The sequence below is a fragment of the Argiope bruennichi genome, chromosome 4 (genome assembly GCF_947563725.1).
Source record: "Argiope bruennichi chromosome 4, qqArgBrue1.1, whole genome shotgun sequence".
Lineage (NCBI taxonomy): Eukaryota > Metazoa > Arthropoda > Arachnida > Araneae > Araneidae > Argiope > Argiope bruennichi.
The window spans coordinates 125203863-125226465 of NC_079154.1; the positions used below are offsets into that span (position 1 = coordinate 125203863).

Sequence of the window (22603 nt, forward strand, 5' to 3'; positions counted from 1 at the left end):
TACACATCAGAAACATATGTAGTTGAAAAATTAATTAATACCGGTTTTACTATACTTTCCAAATACCCAGCTACATTGTTTCCTTAATAAATAAGTTTGGTTTAGTTTTAAAGGAACAGCGCATAACACTGTTTCCAAATTGTAACAGGTTCAGAGAATCCAAGAATATTTTCCAAAACTGATATCATGTAACAAGCAGAAACGTGGCTCGTCGACAGCTTTTCTTTAGGAGCTTCAACAACCCACTTTTTTTATTAAGAGAATTCTCGCTCGTTTGCTCCACTTTCTGAAAACTTGACGATCACCCGATGCGATTTAGAGACGAAAATGCTAAATTTACATCAAACCACCGCAGCAGACTACCACGTGTTCAGCAACGGAACTGTGCCAAAGACGATCCACAAATAGATGCACCACGCCCTTTGCCATCAGCCCGCCGAATGTTTTGCTTTCATTGATAAGCTGGACGGCTAACTCACGATCAGAAAGGAAAAGATGTAGAATCATGGGAATTTTTAGTCACGTTATTTTCATTTAATGAACAACAAAAAATGCAATACTTTTATGAAAAAAAAGTTGACTTTATATGCATACTTGTGAAATGGAGCTTAATGCGAGTAATTTTCAAATATTCATTAAAAGAAAATTACTGCCAGTTCAATGCAGCATACTTTTTTAACTGACGAGTTGCTATGACAGAACTATACAAGATTCTAAATTGTTAATGTGTAGCCACTTGTTGACAGAGCAATACCAATACAAAATTCCAAAATAAAAATTTTTCAAGTCAGCTTCCTCATCAAAATCATGATTATGTAATAAATATATATATCAAACAAATTATTTAAGGTCGAAAAAGTACATATGGTCTACTGAAGTACTTCATGGTCTTTATAAAGAAAAATAAGGAAATTTTAATGTATAATATCGAATTGCTGAATCCTTAAAGGTGAATTGAAATAGGTAAAAATACTATATCCTATCATACAGTGGACAAAAGTGTGGACATTTTTTGAAAGTTTCATGTTTTTCAACTTTGCGTGCTTGTAGAGTATATTAATTTTCACTTAAATACAATATTTATATATCAAATTGAAGGTAATTTAATGTAGAATTTAATAACAAAAACAGTATTACAATATCTGTATTACAAAAAAAGTTTCGCTCATTTTAGAACAAACAAACACAAATCATTTTGAATAATGACGTGTTTTGTAATAAAAGTGTGCTAGCCAATCACAAACACTGTTCTGAAGACCCAAATGTCTGTAACTATAGTTTAGGTTGTTTGGATGATAAAAGAGTTATTGTTGTGGATATTATTTTGCGGAATGGTGCATACTAGTACAATTAAATAGAGTATTGATTTTGAATATTTTAAGTCCTTTTTTTTTAATTTAACTAATTTTAAACAATGTCACCAACAAGAAGAACTGATTGGACATCTACAAAAAGAAACCGATTTGTCATATCGAGAGAAAATGGCCTCTCTTATGCTGAAACTGCAAGATAAGTTGGTGGTTCAGTAACTTCTTCTGGTGTACGAAAGTTCTGTTTACGTTGTGAAAAAACGAAATCAGTGGAAAATAAGGCAAAAAAAAAAAAAAAAAAAAAATGCACAAGTGCTACTGCCGGTAGAAAAATTAAACGGCTATGCCTTCAAGATAGAAAAATTTCATCAGATGCCATTAGATGTGAAATGAATGCAGCGGGTATTGCAGTAAGTTCAAGAACAATAAGAAGAAGGTTATCAGGATTTCGACTACAAGCTAGAATTCCAAGGAAAAAACCATATTTAAATCAAAAGCAACGCAAAAAACGAGTTAAGTGGGCAAAAGAACACATTAAATGGTCAGAAAATCAATGGAAGCAAGTAATCTGGAGCGATGAGACTAAAATATCGCTCTTTGGTTGTGATGGTAGCAAATACGTGAGACGTAGAGTAGGTGAAGCGCTTCTTCCTGATTGCATTCAAGCAACTATAGAAACAACAACAAATGCCATGATTTGGGCATGTATGTCTGCAGATGGTGTGGGCCGAATTCAAGTGATTGATGGCCTCCTGAATGCCAAAAAATACTCCGAAACTGTTCTGGAACCAAAATTGATACCTTCTATCAGGGATTTCTTCCCCAACAAAGCACCATTTATTTTTCAGCAGGATTCAGCTCCATACCACACAGCAAAAGCATGCAAAGCATGGTTTCAAAATAAAGCCATAGATGTATTACCATGGCCAGGAAACAGCCCTGATCTCAATCCAATTGAAAATTTGTGGCGACGTTTGAAAATTCTTGTACGAAAAAAACGTCCATCCAATAAAAGACAACTTATTTAATCTATAATTGATTTTTGGCACCATGTGATTACGAAAGACGAACTCCAAACACTCGTTCACTCGATGAAATGACGCTGTGAAGCTGTCTTAAAAAATAAGGGTTATCCTACTAAGTATTGATTGTGTAAGTATCACTTTAAAAAAATGCAAATCTAAGATAGATCTTACTAAAATGAGCGTAACTTTTTTTTGTAATACAGATATTGTAATACTGTTTTTGTTATTAAATTCTACATTAAATTACCTTCAATTTGATATATAAACATTTGTATTTAAGTGATTCTACGAGCACGCAAAGTTGAAAAACATGAAACTTTAAAAAAAATGTCCACACTTTTGGCCACCACTGTATATATTACACTATAGTAAATGAATTACTTTTTTGATAGTAGCAGGTAAAAATTCCACGCGATTTTTTTAGATTAAAAATCAGGCAACTCTAAATGATGAGATTCAAAAGCTAACTTTCAAGACATTAACTTTCTTTTCTTTTAATTTATTAAACTTAAAATGCGTAGTTCACCTAAAACATCATCAGCAACTACAGATTTAATAAGTGAAAACGGCTCTGGAGACGTTTCTAAGAAATTCTGGATTTTGACAAACTGAAAATAAAACAAATTATTGATTATTGCTACATTTTTTTTTAGTTGCGGTAAAAGATTTTAAAAATGTAGTTGCGAATATCCAGTTTTAAATTCACGGAATTGGTTATTTTCATTACTTATTAGATTAAATGCAATTAAAAGTTCTCATCATACGATAGCATGTCTCAATACAAATAAATAATACTCTCCTTTTTTTTTAAATTTAAGAACATAATGGAGAAAACTCTACCTTACTTATATTATCCACCATATTACTAAAAGAATACAGTTAAAAAAAAGTACAATGTATGCTTACAATGGTTAATGTGAAAAAAGAAATTCGGAATTCTAGTCTGAAACACCGTGGTATAATGCATGCGCTCTCACACGCATACTGAATATCGGACAATGAAAAGTAAAGTCTTAAAATATATATATATATATTTAAATTTATTAAAATAAAAAAAGAAAATAAAAACTTACCGAACTAATAATAATAATAAAAATTCCTCTCGCCAAGTTGGAGGGCAAAGCTAGATTTCTTATCATGTAAGTAATTTTTAAAAAATTCATTTCAATCTTGAGAGAAAAGAATAAAATATCACTTATTGAAGCAAACATGTATATAATGATTTAATTTCTATCGCGCAATTAATAATTATTGCAAATTAAATAATATTAAAGCAAAAAATATTATAAAAAGTAATACACAAATATAAGCTTGTCAAAAAGTTTATATTATTGGAAAGCAAAACAATGAAGTTTTTAAGCAAATGCCAGTTTATATCAATCGGCAAGAACTAAAATTTTATCGTCTGCCTTTTTTGAAATTATTTATTTTTTATCGTCTGCAACATATCGTTATTTCATAATAATTTTTTTTGTCGTCTGTTTTATCGTCTGCAACATATTTGCAATTATTCTTCTTTCAATTAAATGCAGAAAATGACGTTTTATGAAAGAAAGTACGTATTGTTTGATTTTTCAATATATTGGAAGAAAAAATCATCTACTTTTCTTAACTAATACTGAAATTAAGACCTTATTTGTTTCAGCAGCAATTTCCAGTTAGTGTCCAACTTATATACATTATCATGTTAAAATACGTTAAATAAAAGATCCAATAGTATTTTCATATCATTTGTCGGCACTTTATTCTAGTTATATAAAATCTGTATTCTGCATATTATAAAGGAATACGCTTTCGCAATCTTTGATTTGGAAAATGGAAAGGGAGAAAGCAAAGAGAATAGTTAAGTGATCACAAAAATTGGAACTAGCGTTCAAGAATTGCTGGAATTACAATGAAATTTCGGAATCTATTTTCTGTCAATCAGTGATGCATTTCTTAATTTTTTGGCGTTGAGGATTTCAAGGGGAGAACAATATCTTAAAGATTAGGATAAGAGAGCTCGAAAACGCATATGTTAGTATTGTCATTCAGTTTCTCATGAAGGCGAAAAATAGCCGAAGTTTTATGTCCTTTTAGATAAAATTTGAGATAAAGACTAATAAAATCAAAGAAAATCCTTTTAACTTATATCGATTGGAAAACAGTAATTTTTTCGATGTATAATTACATTCTGAATATTCTAGAATTCACTATCCTTCCTTCAAAAGCACAAGGGTTATAATCAGTTACCGATCACAAGTGTAGGCCACAGTATTCTATTTATTTACTCTTTTAAGAATTATAAGATTAAAATTTTCAGATAGCGATTCCATGAAAATGGCCTGAAAGCATCTAAAAATGATACATCCTAGGAAAGGCAAAATAATGCTATTTTTAATTCTTGAACTTAGATTTTCTCTATTTATAACATTTGAATACATTGTTACACGAAAATGGATGGTTTTACATCACATTAAAAAATATCTATCCAGTGATTTCAGCTTCTATTTTTAAAATTTTATTTCCACAATTAAAAAAAATTTCAGATGAAATCTATAATTTTTTAATGCAATTAATGTTGAAACATTTAATTACCTCAGAGTTTAATCCCTTTTATTATCAATACTTAAGTTTCTTTTCATTGATAAAATTGACTAACTTGTTTTAATCCTCATTTACATGAAGAGTGTGTTAAGGGCAGGATCTCTTCTGATCGATAAATTTGAGAGAGAGAGAGACTCTACAGTTTTCTCTGTTTGTTTCCTGCTTTTATAGAGTAGATGTCAGGGAAAAAATTGTGTAATTATGAGTTCTTGAAGCTCTTTTATTGAATCACACTCTTCTGGTTGTCGTATTAGTACTATATTTTTAGAATATATAGCGTTAGTATAGAATATATCGCAGGACAACAAGAGGTTTTTCCACACCACAGCAGTCGATTATGTTCATTCAGTTATAACTGCAAGGCTTCTCGATGCAGATGATCCCTTTATTAAGAAGTAATGCATCATATTCCCGTGCATTAGTTTGAAAAGCACAATTCTGTATTCACTGTATCACTATACTGATTTGGATTTTATGAATATGTGTGACATAAGGGAAGTATTACAGCAATCAGGGGTGTTTGTGGGACCCCAAAAAATCCCCTGAAACTGTTACGGACTTACTACCGGCATTTTGGAGTTTCGAGAAGGGGGGGGGGGAGAGAAATGAAAAATTACAATTATGAAATATTGAATGACCTAATTATAAAAGTTCAATGAATTACTTTTTTTGCAAAATTAATAACCATAAATTTTCAAACATATAAACTACTACATTTTATGCAAATATTTTAAATTACTTGAATTAATACTTTAAAAAAATTATCTAATTTCTGCTGCTTTTTTTTTTTTATTTTCTGATGTTTGTGGGCTTGTCTTTCTTTTGTGGTGAACTTCATAATTGCAGGAAGATTGACTTTTATTTTCCTCATTTACAGTTGAAGAAATTTCCTCGAGAACTGCACATGCAGAGGTAGAAGCAGTTTGCTTTTCTGCTAATGTAGAAGGTTTTTCAGAGACTTTTATAGGTGACTCATCTGAAATACATGTTTTTAAGTCCTCTTGATATGTTTTCCAACTTCTGTTCATATTCAGTAAGAGATCTTTGTGAATTGGATCAGTCATTGGATTTTTTGAGCCATATTTTTCACATGAGGTTTCTTTAGAAGCCATTAAATCATATTTAATAGTCTGCACTGCATCTAGGGAATCAATCTTAAGAGAGGTTCTATAGTCAGTGACAAGTGTATCCATTAAGTTGAATGCACTTTCCACTAATGGGCCATGGAAGCAGCTAAGGCAGGCTTTGACCAATTTAGCCAATGTAGGATACTTATAATCATTTGTGAAATCATCTTTTAAATTAAAAACTTTAGACCAACATTTATCAATTGTACACTTGACTTGATTTCCACTTTCATCAGATGTGTAGAGCATTTCTTTGGTGATATCAATATCACTCTGGTATAACCTTATTTCAGCTTCTACTTTTGACTTTTCATTATCACTAAAAATATGGGACATAAAAGATGATAATTTTTCAAAAGCTAATATTGTACTGGTTTTACCTCTTAGCTCTGAATCTAATGCTGTAAAACTAATTAGATATGAATTTTTAAGGGGTAATTTCTGTTTCATATGCTGAAATTTCAAAGTGAAATTCTCTTGCTTACATAAATAAAAAAATATTTCAATAAGAGAAACGAAAAATTTACACGTGCATCAATAAATGAAACGAAAATTTTACACAGCGGAGAAAAAAAAGTTGCGAAGCGATCAATGACAAATAGCTAATACGGCGAAAAATCCCCCTTCTCTACTTATTGGCGCCACGCCAGGAGAGATAAGACCTTTGAACCCAGAGTCACGTGATCGCACATCTGGTCGCGAAGTCTCTCCCTTTTTTTTTCTGCCGCGCCTACTTGCCGAAAAGAATCCAGAAGAGAATGTCCGAGAAACGGGGGAATGAGTCATAACTCGCAATAAGGAAAGAACAAAAAAGAAGTTTTTTTCCCCCTTTTCACGCATTATCACTGCCTTTGGAGAAAGAAAGGAAAAGTTTTCACCACACACGCTGACCTTGCGTTTTCTGCTTTCAAAGCAAACAAAATCGCCCAGATCAAAATAAATAATTCATTATTATTCCTACTTCCTTTTGAACGACGATCCCCGGAATTTCCGGGTATCGAAGTTCAAAATCCCCGGAATTCCGGGGTTTCCCCGGAGCACAAACACCCCTGAGCAATGCTAGGAAAACACACTATTCGATCCGAAGAATTTACAGTAGCTATGATCTACAGCTAGCTATAGTAACGTTGGCTAATATTCTTCCAAGAATGATAACGACTGTTTGATTAGTGAAACCCTGGAAGAATGCCGGCTGTGAATGCAACTCAGGAATGAAAAATGAGTTCTTAAAAGTCTAATATTTCAACCACATAACGTACAAGTATGAATTATTTTTCGAAGCGTAAAGTAGTAATTTAATAGATTCCATACCAGTTCTACTTTTGATATTTTCTTTTTAAATGTAGAATATGAGTACGTCTATTCTTTGCATGCAATTTTTTCAGCTAGGATTTTCGTAGTCAGATTTTTAAAAATTTATTTCGGAGTGGTTTTGATTCAACGATTTTTGGATGAATAATTTCAACAAAAGTGAGAAAAGTCAACCGTCATTTCAAATTTATCATGGTTATCAAATAAGTTTACTATTTTATGCAGCATCGCATCTTGACAGATGTTAGAAAATTAAGATAATAATTACATTTCTTGAGGACATAAATAAAAGCTAAAGACTTTAAGAATAATTTTTAAGAAATATCAAATATTGAACAAACCCAAACTGTGTCAATACAGCATTTTGAAGGTGTTAACGAATTTCTAAAGGATTAGATAATTGATTTAAAATATGCAGATATTTTCAAATTATAAATAAACCTTTTTATTATAAATAAACCTCGGCCTTTGGTTTGAAAATAAAGGTTTATTTGAAAATAAACCTTTATTTTCAAATTATAAATAAACCTCGACCTTTTTTAAGTGTAAATAAAATTTTGATAAACATGTCACATGAAATATGACTTAAATCGAATATTGTTAGGGAACTAAAGGGGGGAGGCGGGGTTACAACAAGAAGCTGTTCATTCTCAGATTCGATAACCCTATGTGCTTTTACGCATACATCATGATGCTTTTATTTAGTCAGAATAGGGGCGAGAGAAATAAAGAAAGAGATATTTACATTTAACAATAAAGTGAATTTGTATTACTCCCGGATTTAGAAGGCGTAAAAACTGCAGATAACTTAGAATGTTGTCGGAAAAAGAAACTGACAAAAAAAAAAAAAAAAAAAAAAAAAACACTTTGGAACAATTTTTACCGATGAATTAATGGAAGATGACTGTTCTTAAAATTTGGTAAATCAGTTTTTTCATAAATTTTTTATATCAAAACAATTTTTTTTATTTGTTATTGAATATTTTGAGAACATTTTAAGATTAAAAATAGTAGATATTTGCAGTTACATTTAATGATATTAATATAAAATATTTTTCGTGCTAGTTCTGAAAGTTTTTCGCCACTTGACCTAGCCATATAAGCAATCAATACACAATTTTGGATTACAACAAAATAGTACGATCAGAAATGAATTGGCACTCACATGCACGGGAAAAAAAATGAACAAAAACGTATCTAATGGGACGGAAGTCGAGGTGAAAGAATGTAGAAACTCGGAAATGCGGCGCTCATCCTCCCGCGTCTCACCCTGTAGCGAGGTAGAATCATCGAAAAGTGGCGATATTGATATACTGAAACGAACAGTAAATAATGGTACTTTCCCCCAAAGAAATAATAGGAAAAACCCACCCGAAAATCTCTGAGATTTGGTAATTTTAATGGAACATTAGCAGAAACGATCTTATCGCCACGCTGAAACGTTAGGTTAGCATTATGCTAATCTGGAGTCAACATTCATCTCTAAAATCTCCAGAATTAATTAAAACTCCTACAATACAAAAAGCTATAAGAGCAATGGGGGAAAAAAAACCCCACTTTACTGCAAAATAAAACAAGCCAAAGACTAATGCACTAAGAGTAAAACATATACAAAAATTGAACATGGAAAAACTGAAAAAGATAAATAAAAGTAATCACATCCATTTTTCAATACAAGACTTTGATTACGATTACAAAAATCAGATGTAGATCACCATATTCTAGTAATAATTGTCAGTGTATTATTTGATAACCTATCTCAAGAATTTAACAAAGTCAAATTTTAACCATTTCATTGACTCCAAACACCAATATTCAGCTTAGTGATGACTGGAGTAATGTTAAAAGAAAAATGCCTATATAAATTCCAAATAGGTTACAATACTCAGATTCCATTAGCATAATTTCAAAGTAAAATTTATGTTTGTAAACTGCATTGTTTGGAAAACACACAAATATAATTTTTTTCTTAAATTTTCCAAAAACTGTAAAGCAAGAATTGCTTTGCTGTAATTCAGATTAATAAAATAAATTTTAATATTAAAATTGTAATTTTTAGCATGGCCACCATTTTTGCTGTTTCAATTTCCCTGTCTCTTTTCGGATGAAGCTGAAATCTTTAGAATAATTTCACTTCCTTTTCTTCTAATATATTGTACACTACATGCTTTATAGTATGTGTAAATTAATAACACTCTAAATAAAATAAATATAGAACAGAGAAAAAAAAATGTCATTTTTCACTGATTAGATTTCTGATAAGCATCCTTTCTACAACATTTCACTTTTTTTTTTTTTTTGGAAATATTTTAATCAACATATACACTGTTAGAAGATGTTGGTTCATCTACACATGTGTTTAATCCACCAATCATATTTCAGAACTGATTGTCAAAGATTTACTCATGAAAGAAGCATTGAAAAATCACACGAACATTGTCAAAGAACTTAAGACTGTGTTAATATTTTCTTCCAGTCCAATCTTCCCTATTTGTACTATTTACCAATATCCCAATCAAAACAGGACAATAATTCTAGCAGCAGAATATATATATATATATGACATTTATAGCTATAATGACATATATTTTTAAACTAAAAAAATGCAACAATATAAAAGAAGTGATTTAATTATATTAACTTTCAGCCCACCAACTCTAGTACAAGAAAAAAAAAAAAAAAAAAAAAAAAAACATTGCCAGAATGCTTTACTTATTTATATCATGTTGGAAAAAAAAAATCTGGTTATCAAATTTTTAATGTTTTAAATATATAAATAAAAAAGATGGCATGAATGAATTTTGTAAATTTTAGTGGCGATTGATTTCATATAAAAAAAATGTTATGTTCATTTTGGGGAACATTACAGACTAATGATAACACAATTTGATGGTTTGTCTACCATTAACTTGTAAATAAAGACCCTGATAGTCTGGAGAAATTGCCTCACCACTACACAATTCTTAAAATATCGTTAGTAGCTGAATATAACAATTTATTATTACAGTCCTCATTTTTTAACCCTAGAATGCATGGCTTTTTTTAAACATAAAAAAAAAAAGTATTTTGAATAACTGCATATAATTTAAGAAAATTGTTTAATTTTTTAAATGAAATTTTAAAATTAATGCGCCAAATGGCTACATTACTGAATTAAACAGTCCCAGTGACACAAATCTTGTTATAATTCGGCAATAAAAATAAAAGTGCCTTTTTACAATGCAAAAAAATAAAATAATATAAAAAGTTGATAATATTTTTAATGGTAGAGCGATTCGCACAATAGCCATTTTGTTATTTCCCCCAGTTAAATCCAATTCTAGCACCGCTATTGCCACATATAGGACTTTATAATGTTTATCAAAAAGGATTTCCAACACTCATTGTTACCGTTTGGAACAGATACGTGAAGCTTATAAAAGAAAATAAAAACATGTAGCCAAATGGCTACATGACCTCTGTAGGGCTAAGAAGATGTAAAGTATTAGAAAAAAGTTTACAGTATACTCATAAATTCACAGTTCAAAAACTATACTTCCATTTCTATAATCAAGTGGTTTATGAATTTAATCAAGACAAACTAAAATCGAAAATGAAGGACAGAAGTAAAAAGAAGTCACAAAAGTCTGCATAAAATATACTTTATTATTTTTATTCAAGTTAAAATGTCAATTCATTTTTACTGTACAATTCTGACATGCTTTACACATTGTACAAATCATAATTGAATAAAACATTTTTTTTAACAAGACTATTAGTTAAAAAACTACTAAATTCTATTTTGGCATTTTTATAGCTCATTCTTTTTCTTAAGTGGTTTACAAGCATTTTATATTTATCTATCTAAAGCAAATAGATTTCATAATTCAGTGCAGTCTGCATTAGAAAAGGGCCAGAATTGAACTAAATATAAGATATCAGAAAAACAACTATTATTATAGAATGACCAATTATTAATTGATGTTTTTATTAAATTTATCACAAAATATGTGTATAAACATATACACTATATATATATATTTAATTCATCAACAGTGATAAAATTCTGAGGTTTAGATTTCTGAAAATGCAAGCTTTTGTTTTATACACTTTTATGTGAAGAAAACAAAAAATGTCGCATATTGTCTTTTTTCTATATCTATTTATGGTTTTAACAATAAAAATGCACAGTTAAATAGTTAAATGCTCAAGGACATAGAAACAAACATATCAAAATAGCACGAAATAAAAACAAGAACATGAAAAAAACCTAGATGGACTTCAAAATTGATGGTTCAGGAAACTCCAAATTTCGTAACAAGATCACCTTGCGGTTCAATTTCTATACTTTTATAAGCTGTAATGGCATCAGTAAAAGCATCGTCAATCTAAAGAACATTAAAAAAAAAAAAAAGTTAGCAGAAATCTACCGAGTCTGAACTAGACTACCACAATAAAAAAAAAAAAAAAAAAAAAAAATACTACCAATAGGAAAAATTAAGTTCTAAAGATTTAATTTCTTTCTTATTCAAAATTCTTGAATATTTTAATTTTCTAAAAAATAACATTGTTGAACACCACCATTCCTAGTTTTTGAAAAATTCATAAAGTTTTTTCATCATTAAAAAATACCAATATACAGAAATGAATCTCTGATTAATTCCTAACACTTATAATCAAATGCAGGATTAAAAATAGATAAGATAATATTCTGAATGTTAAAAAAGCTTAAGTATCTCAATTTATGTATTCTCATATCAATTTATTATTTCATAGTTTTTTTTTCTTTTTTCTTTCTTTTATCAAATGCAGTCTTTTTAAGCACTCAGATTTCTTACCCCAACTGTGTTCGGCAAGATCTTCAATAATTTAGAAATTTTTGGTCATTCAAGTTCTTTGAGTAGAACTGAAAAAATATTTATTTTGAGAGTAGCCTACTGAATTTCTAAAGAAAATATGTAATTTTTTTTTCTACCAAAAAATTTACAGCTGGATTCTGAAGAAATTGTATTAATCTCCTAGCTTTTTTGTAAACATTTAATTTTAACCTAAAAGTTTTTCATTAACTCTTCTAATTAAAAAAAAAAACACTGGGAAAAATAATGCAATTTTTTAATATTTAAATTTTTTTAAGGAGGGCATATCCAAAACATTTCAGTATTCAATTTCAACCAACTTGTTAAATTCTGACTAAACTTCCCATGTAGAAATTAATTTATCTGAACAACTAATTTCTTAAAATAAATTTAAAAAACATTAAAATCTTGAATTATCATAAATAATCCACTTATTTGCTTTTGAGTTACAAAAAGTAACTAGCTGGAGGGTCAAGTTCTTCCACAAAGAATAATGAATTTAGTACAATGATACATTTTATTTATTAATTTTTTTTATTATTATTGAAAGATGCAAATTGAATTACTTAATCTATCACACAATACATCTCATTCTTTACCACTTACCATTTTCAAATCTGCTAATAATAAAGGAGTTTCACTTAATATTTTCTCTGGCAAAGGAAGATCTTTTAACAAACATTTTTCTTTCATAGGATGCCTCAACTGTACTGAGGCTAATCTTCTTTGATACATTTTAACACGATCAATAAAATCTTTCTGCTCTATGTGGGTTGGAATAGCAGAGACATCAATAATGTCACTAAAAAAAAAAAAAAAAAAATTAAAATCATTAATACAATGAACATTTATTGCTTTATAATCTGCAAATGATTTTTAGAAAAAATAAAGCTGGAAAAAGAATTTCACACATAGTTTATTTATTTTATATATATGTTCCAAGTGCAAATGAACTATAATTTGGATTTTTATCTCCCAAAGTTTCATTAATTGGGTTCTTAAAAAATGAAACAATGATTTGTATAAAAAATATTATAATGACATCAATTAATATAAGATACAGATAGGTTCTTAAACTATGAATGAGAATACAAAATAATGTGATAGTAAAATAATACAGTAATAATAATTGTAAAAGTAATAAGTTATTGAAAGGTTTTATGACTCGTATATTGAGATATGTTGCTCATCACATAAAGACCAATACAATAATAATAAATCAATAAATAGTCAATACACTACAAAGTCATGAGAAATCTTTTAAAAAGGAGATAGAACTGACTACAATGATATTAGATCCTGTTCTGGTAAATGAAATATTTGATTTAATTATGCATGGCATTTTTATCGCTTTTTAGTGTTTTCTGGGTACAGACATAATAATAGGGGGGGGGGGCAAAAGAAAGTAGGAGCAATTATTAAAAACATACAGAAAAAAATTAGCCAAACTTACTTATTTGCACCATTTTAATAAAATTCTAAAAATTATGCAATATGCAAAATCATTGTAAAAATTATGCCTGGGAAAATCTCTAGACTCTGCCAATCAAAAATACAAAATATAATTCACCTTCCCCCCATACACAAAAGAAGCCCAGTAGATTATAACAGTCTGAGGACTTGTCATGTGTCAATATCTCATTAGGTAGAGGATAATAAAACTTGCATGCAATAAATAAAGAAATATAACATTTCAGGCAAATGGGGTCTTTCTTTCAATATGCTTAGAAGAAAACACCCACCCACACATGACAGTTAGTTCATATTAAATCAGTTGACAAAGCATTCATATAGAGAGAAGACATTTTCTTAGAAAAAATGGCAGTTATTTTATTCCCAAAATAAGTTTATTTGAAGGTTTAATATACTACTTGAAATAGACAAGAGATTAATTTTAAGCTTTCATATAATAATCTAAAGCTAACCAATCAATGACTGATTTTTTTAAAATACAGCATGTATGTATAATAATGAAAGCATACATAACCAGCAAAAATATACACTATATTTCAAGAATATTTCACATTAAAACATAAAATTAAAAATTTTCATATAAAAATGAAAAAGAAATCTGTATTCTATATAAATTATCACTTCCAGCTGACACCAACATGAAAAATTCTAAAATATGATTTATCAAAGTCTTTAAATTAACATAAAAATAAACATAATAAATTAACATAAAAATACAATCTGAGTGTAAGAGACATTAATAGATTACGATGTCAACAATTGCTAGATATACTTACATTGCAGTTTGGTGCAATATTTTATTCAAAGCAGCTTGTTCATCACCAAGCTGACCAGAAACTACATCTGAAAAATCTTGGCTAAAAAAGAAATATATCCATCTTATATGTTAATATTCATTCATAATAATAAATAAAATTGATAAAAAAAATTATAAAATTTTCAAAAGTACTTTAAATAATGCAACTTAAAATTTCATTCATGAAAGCGACAATGAAATAATAATAATCCCTTTCATTTTAGTTTTCATTTCATGGAAACTTAAATGAAGAAGGTTCTCGTAAATTGCAGATTTCAAAGAGCCGTTGGATATTTTCTAAAGAATGGATATGGAAATTGAGGATACAAAAGTTAAAGTCAAAAATTATTATTTAAACATTGTGTTGAAAATATACCATTAACTAACTATTGACAAAACTAAATTAAAAATTCCAAATTTATCCTATTTTTAATTTTCAGATGAAAATGATGAATGTCAGTTTCCAAAGCTCATGTCAATTATTAGAAAATAAATAAATAATTAATTAAATATCACCCAAAAAATTTATAATTAAGAAGTATCATTGTAAGCTAATGTAAAGTTGTTTGCAAGTCCTCAAGACATCATTCAATCCCAAATTTCAATACTAGCATGCATTATGCTAATTAGAAAATGAATCAAGATGAATCATTCTCCCAAGCAACTACATTATTTTGTTGATGTCAAAAAGAAATTTCCCAGCAATGAAAAATTTGAATTTATCAAGAAATTATATGTCTGTTGTTTTATCATAACAAATTTCAGAAAGAAAATTTGATTCTGAATCCCATAAATTATTCCAAATGAAAAATAAATCTAGTGATGTTTTACCACTTGATGGTTTATTTAGATTCTATCAAAAGACTGAATCCTCATTTCGGAGGAGATTCATTTAAAATTGTGTTCCTACAGTCTAATTTAAGTAACTAATTTGTACCCATCAAAGATCATTTATTGTGAATTTCAGTAAAAAAAAAGCAAAATATGCATTCTTGAAAACAGTGGCGAAATTTATTATCTATGTAACTGTCTAATAAATAGGTCAAAATGTTTAGTATTCTCATTTACTATATAGATCAAAATACAATTATTTTGTTCAAATGACAGTCATAAGTGTTTTGCTGCATAATACCTAAAAATAAAAACTACTTATATTACAAAGCAAGGGATATTTATTGCCTTTAAGATTTCCCTCATCTTTCTTCAAGTACACAAATAGAATAGGCAACAATTAATTTTTGTTGCACAACTTTTTCAAAATCATAAATGAATTCTTTTGCAGACTGTTAATTTTTATTTGTAATAAACAAATCAAATTTGTGCCAGAGAGAAAAGCTATAAATTTAGTTAGCAAAATTATTATAATACTTTCTATCTCAGCAGATTTTCTGGAACTAGAAAGGACATATACTAACTTATTAGTACTTTTTAAAATTGTATTCTGATATGAAAGTAAAAGCTAATTTTTAAAATTTTAATAGAATTAGTAATATTAACAAAAATAACACATTTTTCCCATATGCAATATTAGATGTTTGTAATTTGAGGATCCCCCCCCCCCGAAAAAATTGACTTTTCATTAGGCTAAGAACTATTTTGTGAAAGATAAAATTGTTGGCAGCGTACTATTGAATCTTCAAATTAATGATCAAGTTACTGTTTTTGATTAGAAGTATGGATAACTTAGATGAAATATTCATTTGGGAAAATAGAAAATAGCAATGAAAATATTTTCCCCAAGACTTAAGAATTAAAGCATTGCAATGAGTATCAAGAAAAATTCACAACAGAAATAGTGTAGGAAGATATAATATAAAAAATGTCCTTTAAGCTAGAATTCAAATTAGAAATTTCAGCTATTGTTGTTTATAGCATCAATACAGAAGGCCATGCTTGACTTAAAATTTGATTTCACTATGATTTAATTCTTAAATAATTAAAATATGATAAGAAAAGGTCCAAGGAGCAAATTCTTAGCACCTAAGTATATTTGCATCAAGTTTACCTGCAGATTTACAAGCAGATTGGTATAAAATAAGTAATATATCTCGTATATCAGAAAAAATACATTTCTGAATGTTCAAGAGTTGAATTATTTTATTAGCAAATATATATATTTGTTATTTTTTTTTTTAATATCACCTGCATAAAAGTGATGGAATCATTTTTTTAAATAAATATTTTAGGTATTTAAGCAAATTTGTTTCAATTAAAAATGCATTACAAACTTTTTTCAACCCCAATAATACGAAAATAAGTATAGACTTCTTTAATTTCTGATTTAAAATTAATTTCACATACCTCCAACTTCAAGTTTTATTATGGAATTTTTATGAATGCATTCTATTGAGTTTTGATAGGATATAAATCTACTCTTATTCAAAGTTTAAGAAGACTTTAAAAAATTATCATATTTTAAAAATCTCTTGCTCTCTATATTTTTCTAAATAAGCTCATTAGATATAGACAATAAAAGAGATTTTAGAGAATGATTTTATAAGATTTATTTTTAACTGAAATGACTTGAAACAATTTTTAAAAAACTCTACATTTTAGAAGTTTTGTATGAAATTCTTAGAAAAAAAAATATTAATATTAAGATTTTGTTAAAAAAAAGTGAAGTAATTTTTCTGTACTACAAAATGTGCAAAATATTTTAATATAAAATTTAAATAAGTGGATTTTTACATGCTTAATTACATGAACATCATAATAGATGTAAATAAATAAAAAAAAATCCAATTTATCTTCAAAGAAATCTAATTAGAATTCAGTTACTTAATATTTGAAATGCAACAGATTAATGCATTATAAAATACTACAAAAAATATTCTTACTAGTATTATGGTATATTTAAAAGTTTTAAAACAAAAGAAAATAATTACAAAAATAGTTGCTAGTTTCAACATATTACTCTTTTTTTTTTTTTTCACCACTCAAATTTTTTATTATCCTACAATAGCAGCTATTTGAAATACAGAAATGTTTTTGTTTATGGATTAAAAAACTTATTTTAACATGTAAAAAAGTGATGTAAAGTAGTAAAGTGATGCAAAGTAAATGTAATAAAATGATTTAAAAAAAAAAAAAACATGTTGAAAATGACACATTTGAATATTTAATTCTACACTTCATACAAATTTGTTTTTTTAGCAATTATCTATGTATTTACAAAAGGATTTTCCAAAGTTTAAAACAATTTCATTAGTAAAAAGAACAAAAATTAAAAGTTACAGCAAAATATTATTTTTCGTCCCTACTTTCATCTTTGAAGAGCGAGATTTATGTAAAAGTAATAAAATTTTTAAATAAAGAACTATTTCCAAATCCATGAATAGCAACTCTTATAATTGAAGCTCAGCTGAAGGCATCATGAATCTCAATTTGGTGTGGACGATGATTTAGTATAAATCTTTATTGTCTAGATAATGATATATATACATTTTAAAAAGTGAATATAAACACAGCCCTTCAGCTTAATACAATGCCTGTAAATTTACAAATTAAATTTCAAGTAATTATAACTTATTTAATTTCAAAATTAAATGAGAAATAAATATTCCATATAAAAATTACCTGAATAAAGGTCTGCCAATACTATTACTAACTGGATTTCCTAAAAGAGTGGTTCTTTCATTTGGTTCACCAGACTGAAAGAAATATTTCAAAAATCAATAATCAAGATATAAATTTAAAAGAAATGACTGCTTATTTTATTTAAGGAATATTCTGGATACACCAGAATGCATGCATAATTATGTATCACATGAAATTTTACTATGACTAAAGGGAGTGCAGAAGAAAACTGGAAAACAGTATTAAAAAAATTGAAATGTGAAAATAACCTTATGCTCAGAAAAAATTCAAATTGCATAAATGACATATTTGGTTTCAATAGAGTTTTTAAGAACATTAAAAACTCTATTGAAACCTTTAGATTTAATATATCACAATAAGATATTCAGTAATATATAATATTATATTCAAATACTTTCATGCAAAACAAATTCATCATTATTTACAATTGTTAGAATATTAAGCTACCAATAAATGAAAAGTAAACAAATGAATTCTAATAAATTCATGCTTTTCATTAAGATTTCAATTAGATTTAATAATAAATATTTTTTATTGAAGTTTTACTATTCAATAACGAAAGATTAGGAAATATCATACAGAGTAAAGAGGTTACCTGAGATTTATTGTCACCGTTATTAAAGCAACTAAAACAACAACCCATATTTCATTTGGATCTGAAAAACAAAATAAAATTTATGAAACACATTTTGGAATTATTTTTTAATTTTAATTTTTCTCCTTCTATAATATAATTTTTTAAAAGATAAAAGCTCAAATTTGAATTATGAAATAGAAATAAAAATATACAGAAAATTATAACAGTGGATTCAATTAATGATGACATTTAATTGTTAACAAATTTGTTTTGCTCCTTAAAAACAATGTATAAAAAAGATGCAAATAAAGGTACAATGGAGCTTGGTTAATTAAAAAATAATGAAACCAGAATAAAAATTTGATTCATGAAAAATTCAAATTAAAACCAGACTAAGTTTCTGCTAAGAATAGCCAAAAATGACGTAACAGATCTGATCAATCCCATATGTTTATGCATAACAGAGGATATTTTTAATTACTATTCAGATTCAATGCCTTTAAATAGATCTAAATAATTTTGCAACAAAACAAATTTCAAATTATACGAATATTAAAATAGTTTAATAATTCATTTAAACCAATTAATAAAAAATATAGCTTTTAAAATTGCATAGAACAATTAAGATATAATCTCTACATTGCCCAATATATGAGGGAAAAAATCATTATCTCCCATCTTATTATCTACAAGAAAAATATGATTCTTAGTAAAAGAAAATGATAACTAATGAATAGTCAAATACATTTTTTCCGCTAAGAAGTAAAAATTACCAATGTAAACATAATAAACATATTTACATGACTACTAAAAATGATTAGTACAATTATTTAACTATTTCTAGGCTCTTAAATATTAACTTTTTCTTTTTTTTACTAACGTATAATTAAACATTTCAAAAGAAATTACTTTATTTAACACAGTAATAAAATCCAGCAAATAGATTACATTTTTCTAACATTCAGATTATAAATATTGTTTTCTCCCTCTATACATGCTTTCAAAATAAGCTATTAAGACTGAATTAAAAATATGCGAAATAGAAATCAAATTTATAATCTTAACTTTGAATAAAATCTTCAGAAGGTCATATATGGTAATGGGAAAAATTGTGGAAATCTTTCAGAAAAAGTGTATTGTTGAGACTTGATTGCTCACAACAGGAATTACAGCATTCGCAGTAATACTTTAAAGCTATATATTATTTTAAAGATAATTTAATCAAGTATGTAATCAACCAGAATAAAGAAGTGGACTTGCTTATGTTGACAAGATATAGTTTTTCTTCATTTGAATGTAATCAATGAACAAAGGTTTTTAAGAAGCCAATAAAGTGGCATCTTGTTATCAATAGAATTCAGCAATCAATACCATGTTTGGCAGCTGAAAGGATATTTTTTTACATGCTTTTTGTGATTGTTCTTAAGTTAATCAGTTTATATAATTTTCATTTTGCGAGTTGTAAAAATTAAAGAAATTGCACAAACTGAGCACCCAAAAAACAAAAATTATTGCATAAATAAAACATTAGTTTAAACAAAAAATTAGTGAAATATAAGTGAAAGCAGGGATTTATAAATTTTCGGAGGAGTATGAGAAAACTTTGTCACTACAAAACTAAATAGATAAAAGCAGGAAAAGTTGCATAACATTAAGAGACAATAAAACAAATAAAAGACTGAATCTACATTATAGATATAAATTATATGGGAGAATACACAGTCAAATGATAAAATGCAATGTTGAAAGTAAACATCACTCAATACAGATAGGAGATATCTGATCAAAGTGCAAGAATTACAAAACAACAACAATTTTTAAATTCGAAAAAATTTGAAAAGATCGACTCAGCATAAAATCATATTAATTGGACAGCAGAGTAATGGGATAGAATGATTTGAAGTATTAAAACTGAAAATGCCCTTTTGGCAATGATGATATACAACATATAAGAAGAATTGAAGTTTTCAACACTTGCATTCTGTTAAACAGCCAGTTCATGTTATAATTTGCATTTATACAACAGCTAAATCCATTGACAGAATTATAGTGATTAATGGAAATATAAATGCCCTCAAGTACATAAATGAAATACTCATTCCTAAATGGATGTCTTCTGCATATGATCTTTTCCCAGGTAATGGAAAATTTATAATTCATCCTCATTCAGCTATATGTCATATTGCAACTGTAACAAGCTCTTTAAAAACAATCATATTTCACGGTTAGAATGGCCAGGGAACAACCAATACCTAAACTTAATCAAAAAATTATGTAGCAGACTAAAGAAACTTATTGCACAAAAGTAACCCAGCAAAAAAAAAAAAAAAAAAAAAAACTAAATGAATTAATTCAACTATGGTATTACATCATAACAAATGAGGAACTAAAAACACCGATTAATTCTAAGGGACAATGTTGTAAGGCATAATTTATGTTAAAGATTAGCCAAATAACTATTAACTACTTTATGCAAGAATTTTTGTATATGTCACAGTATCCGTTTTTTTAAAACTTTTTTTTGTTACTGCTATTTCAATACAAAAATTATTATAAAAATTATCTTATTGAATTCTTGGTTAAATTATCTTAAAAAATGCTATACAATTTTATGGTATTTCAGTTAATAAAAATTTCGTCAACTATGAGCCATCAAAAATCAAAAGTGCTTTCTTCCCCAAAGTTTTCACAATTTTAGCCATCACTATATACAAGTTAAAATTTTATTTTCTATTTTAATAAAAGATAGATGCAGTATTTACTATAAACTATATTTATAAATTTTTGTGTTTTGACACAATCTTCTCGCATAACTAATTTTTCTACAAGAGTGAAATCTAAATTCCAACTTTTAAGATTTAAAATTATATATCAAAACAGATTTCAGGCAACTTTAATAAATTTAAGATATTTTTATCATATATAATTACCAAATAAATTATCCATTAAAATTTTTTTCATAGATTTTAATAAGTTTTAAGGAACATGCCATAAAAATAAGTAAACTGCAAGCAAAGCTATATTGCAGCTAAATTTTATTCTACCTAAATAAATCTAAAGGAAAAAATCTATACGAAAACACTTTGTGATTTATAAATTAATAATTAAACCAGTAAGTTTTTAACATACATGAAATTTAAAATTAATTATGTCAATCAATCATAAATGAAAAAAAAAATTATTATAATACAATGTTGAGGCAAATCTGAAAAAGTTATAAATGTCTCTTTTTACTGATTGTCATAAAAACATACTCAGATTAAAAACACCCTTTTTCTTCATTTAAGTTGATTTTGTCGAAGATTTTGTGGGGCATTGATAAAAAATATGAACATACAACTATTTAATTCATGGTTTACAGAACAGTAATTAAAATTATGCTCTATTAATCAGCAGAAAACCGGACTGACAAAATTATGAATCGATTCAATTTTCTGATATGCAGTTGAATTTGCAAGTTTCGAACAATAAAATTCCTTTACAAAAACGAAACTGTATTAACAATCACTCTTACCAAATATTACAAAAAGTAAGTTGAATCAGAATTCAGAGCTACGAAACATTATCAGTATATAGATATTCTGCAATGCGATTAGTGAATATAAACACATACGACAATCTAAAGAAAATTTTCTGAATTTTCAAGTAACACAACACTTTCGCAATGACAATCAAATGCAAATTTAAATATCAAAACATACAAATTTCACAATTTACGTTCCTGCAGTTGATTCTATCTAAATGACTTCGGTTGCAGTTAACAGTTATTAAAAAAAATGAAAGAAGGTTTGCTAATTTATTTCTCAGAAACTATATTATGAAAGCACATATAAGCCATCTTATAGTCTCATGCTAATTTTGAAAATCCAGCGAAAACTACATCTTCAATCTATTTACGGAACTTATAAAATTGTAGATATTTAATTTTTAAAGGTATCTTGCTGAAAAAAAAAAAAAATTAACAAG

The 22603-nt window shown here is 27.4% G+C and overlaps 1 protein-coding gene across 2 annotated transcripts; it reads right to left on the minus strand.

Annotated features, from left to right (window-relative positions):
• Positions 1-10984: 10984 nt before the first annotated feature.
• LOC129965952 (ragulator complex protein LAMTOR1-like) lies at positions 10985-22401 on the minus strand. 2 transcript variants are annotated; one of them, XM_056080261.1, is made up of 6 exons: positions 22339-22401; positions 18656-18716; positions 18040-18113; positions 14444-14524; positions 12801-12996; positions 10985-11726 (listed from the first exon to the last, which is right to left on the minus strand). In XM_056080261.1, the coding sequence occupies exons 2-6, from the start codon at positions 18701-18703 to the stop codon at positions 11634-11636; spliced, it is 492 nt and encodes a 163-aa protein (XP_055936236.1). In that variant the 5' UTR covers positions 18704-18716; positions 22339-22401; the 3' UTR covers positions 10985-11633. The 2 variants fall into 2 exon arrangements, with proteins under 2 accessions (XP_055936236.1, XP_055936235.1); XM_056080260.1 differs by having other exon boundaries at positions 22152-22382.
• Positions 22402-22603: the final 202 nt, after the last annotated feature.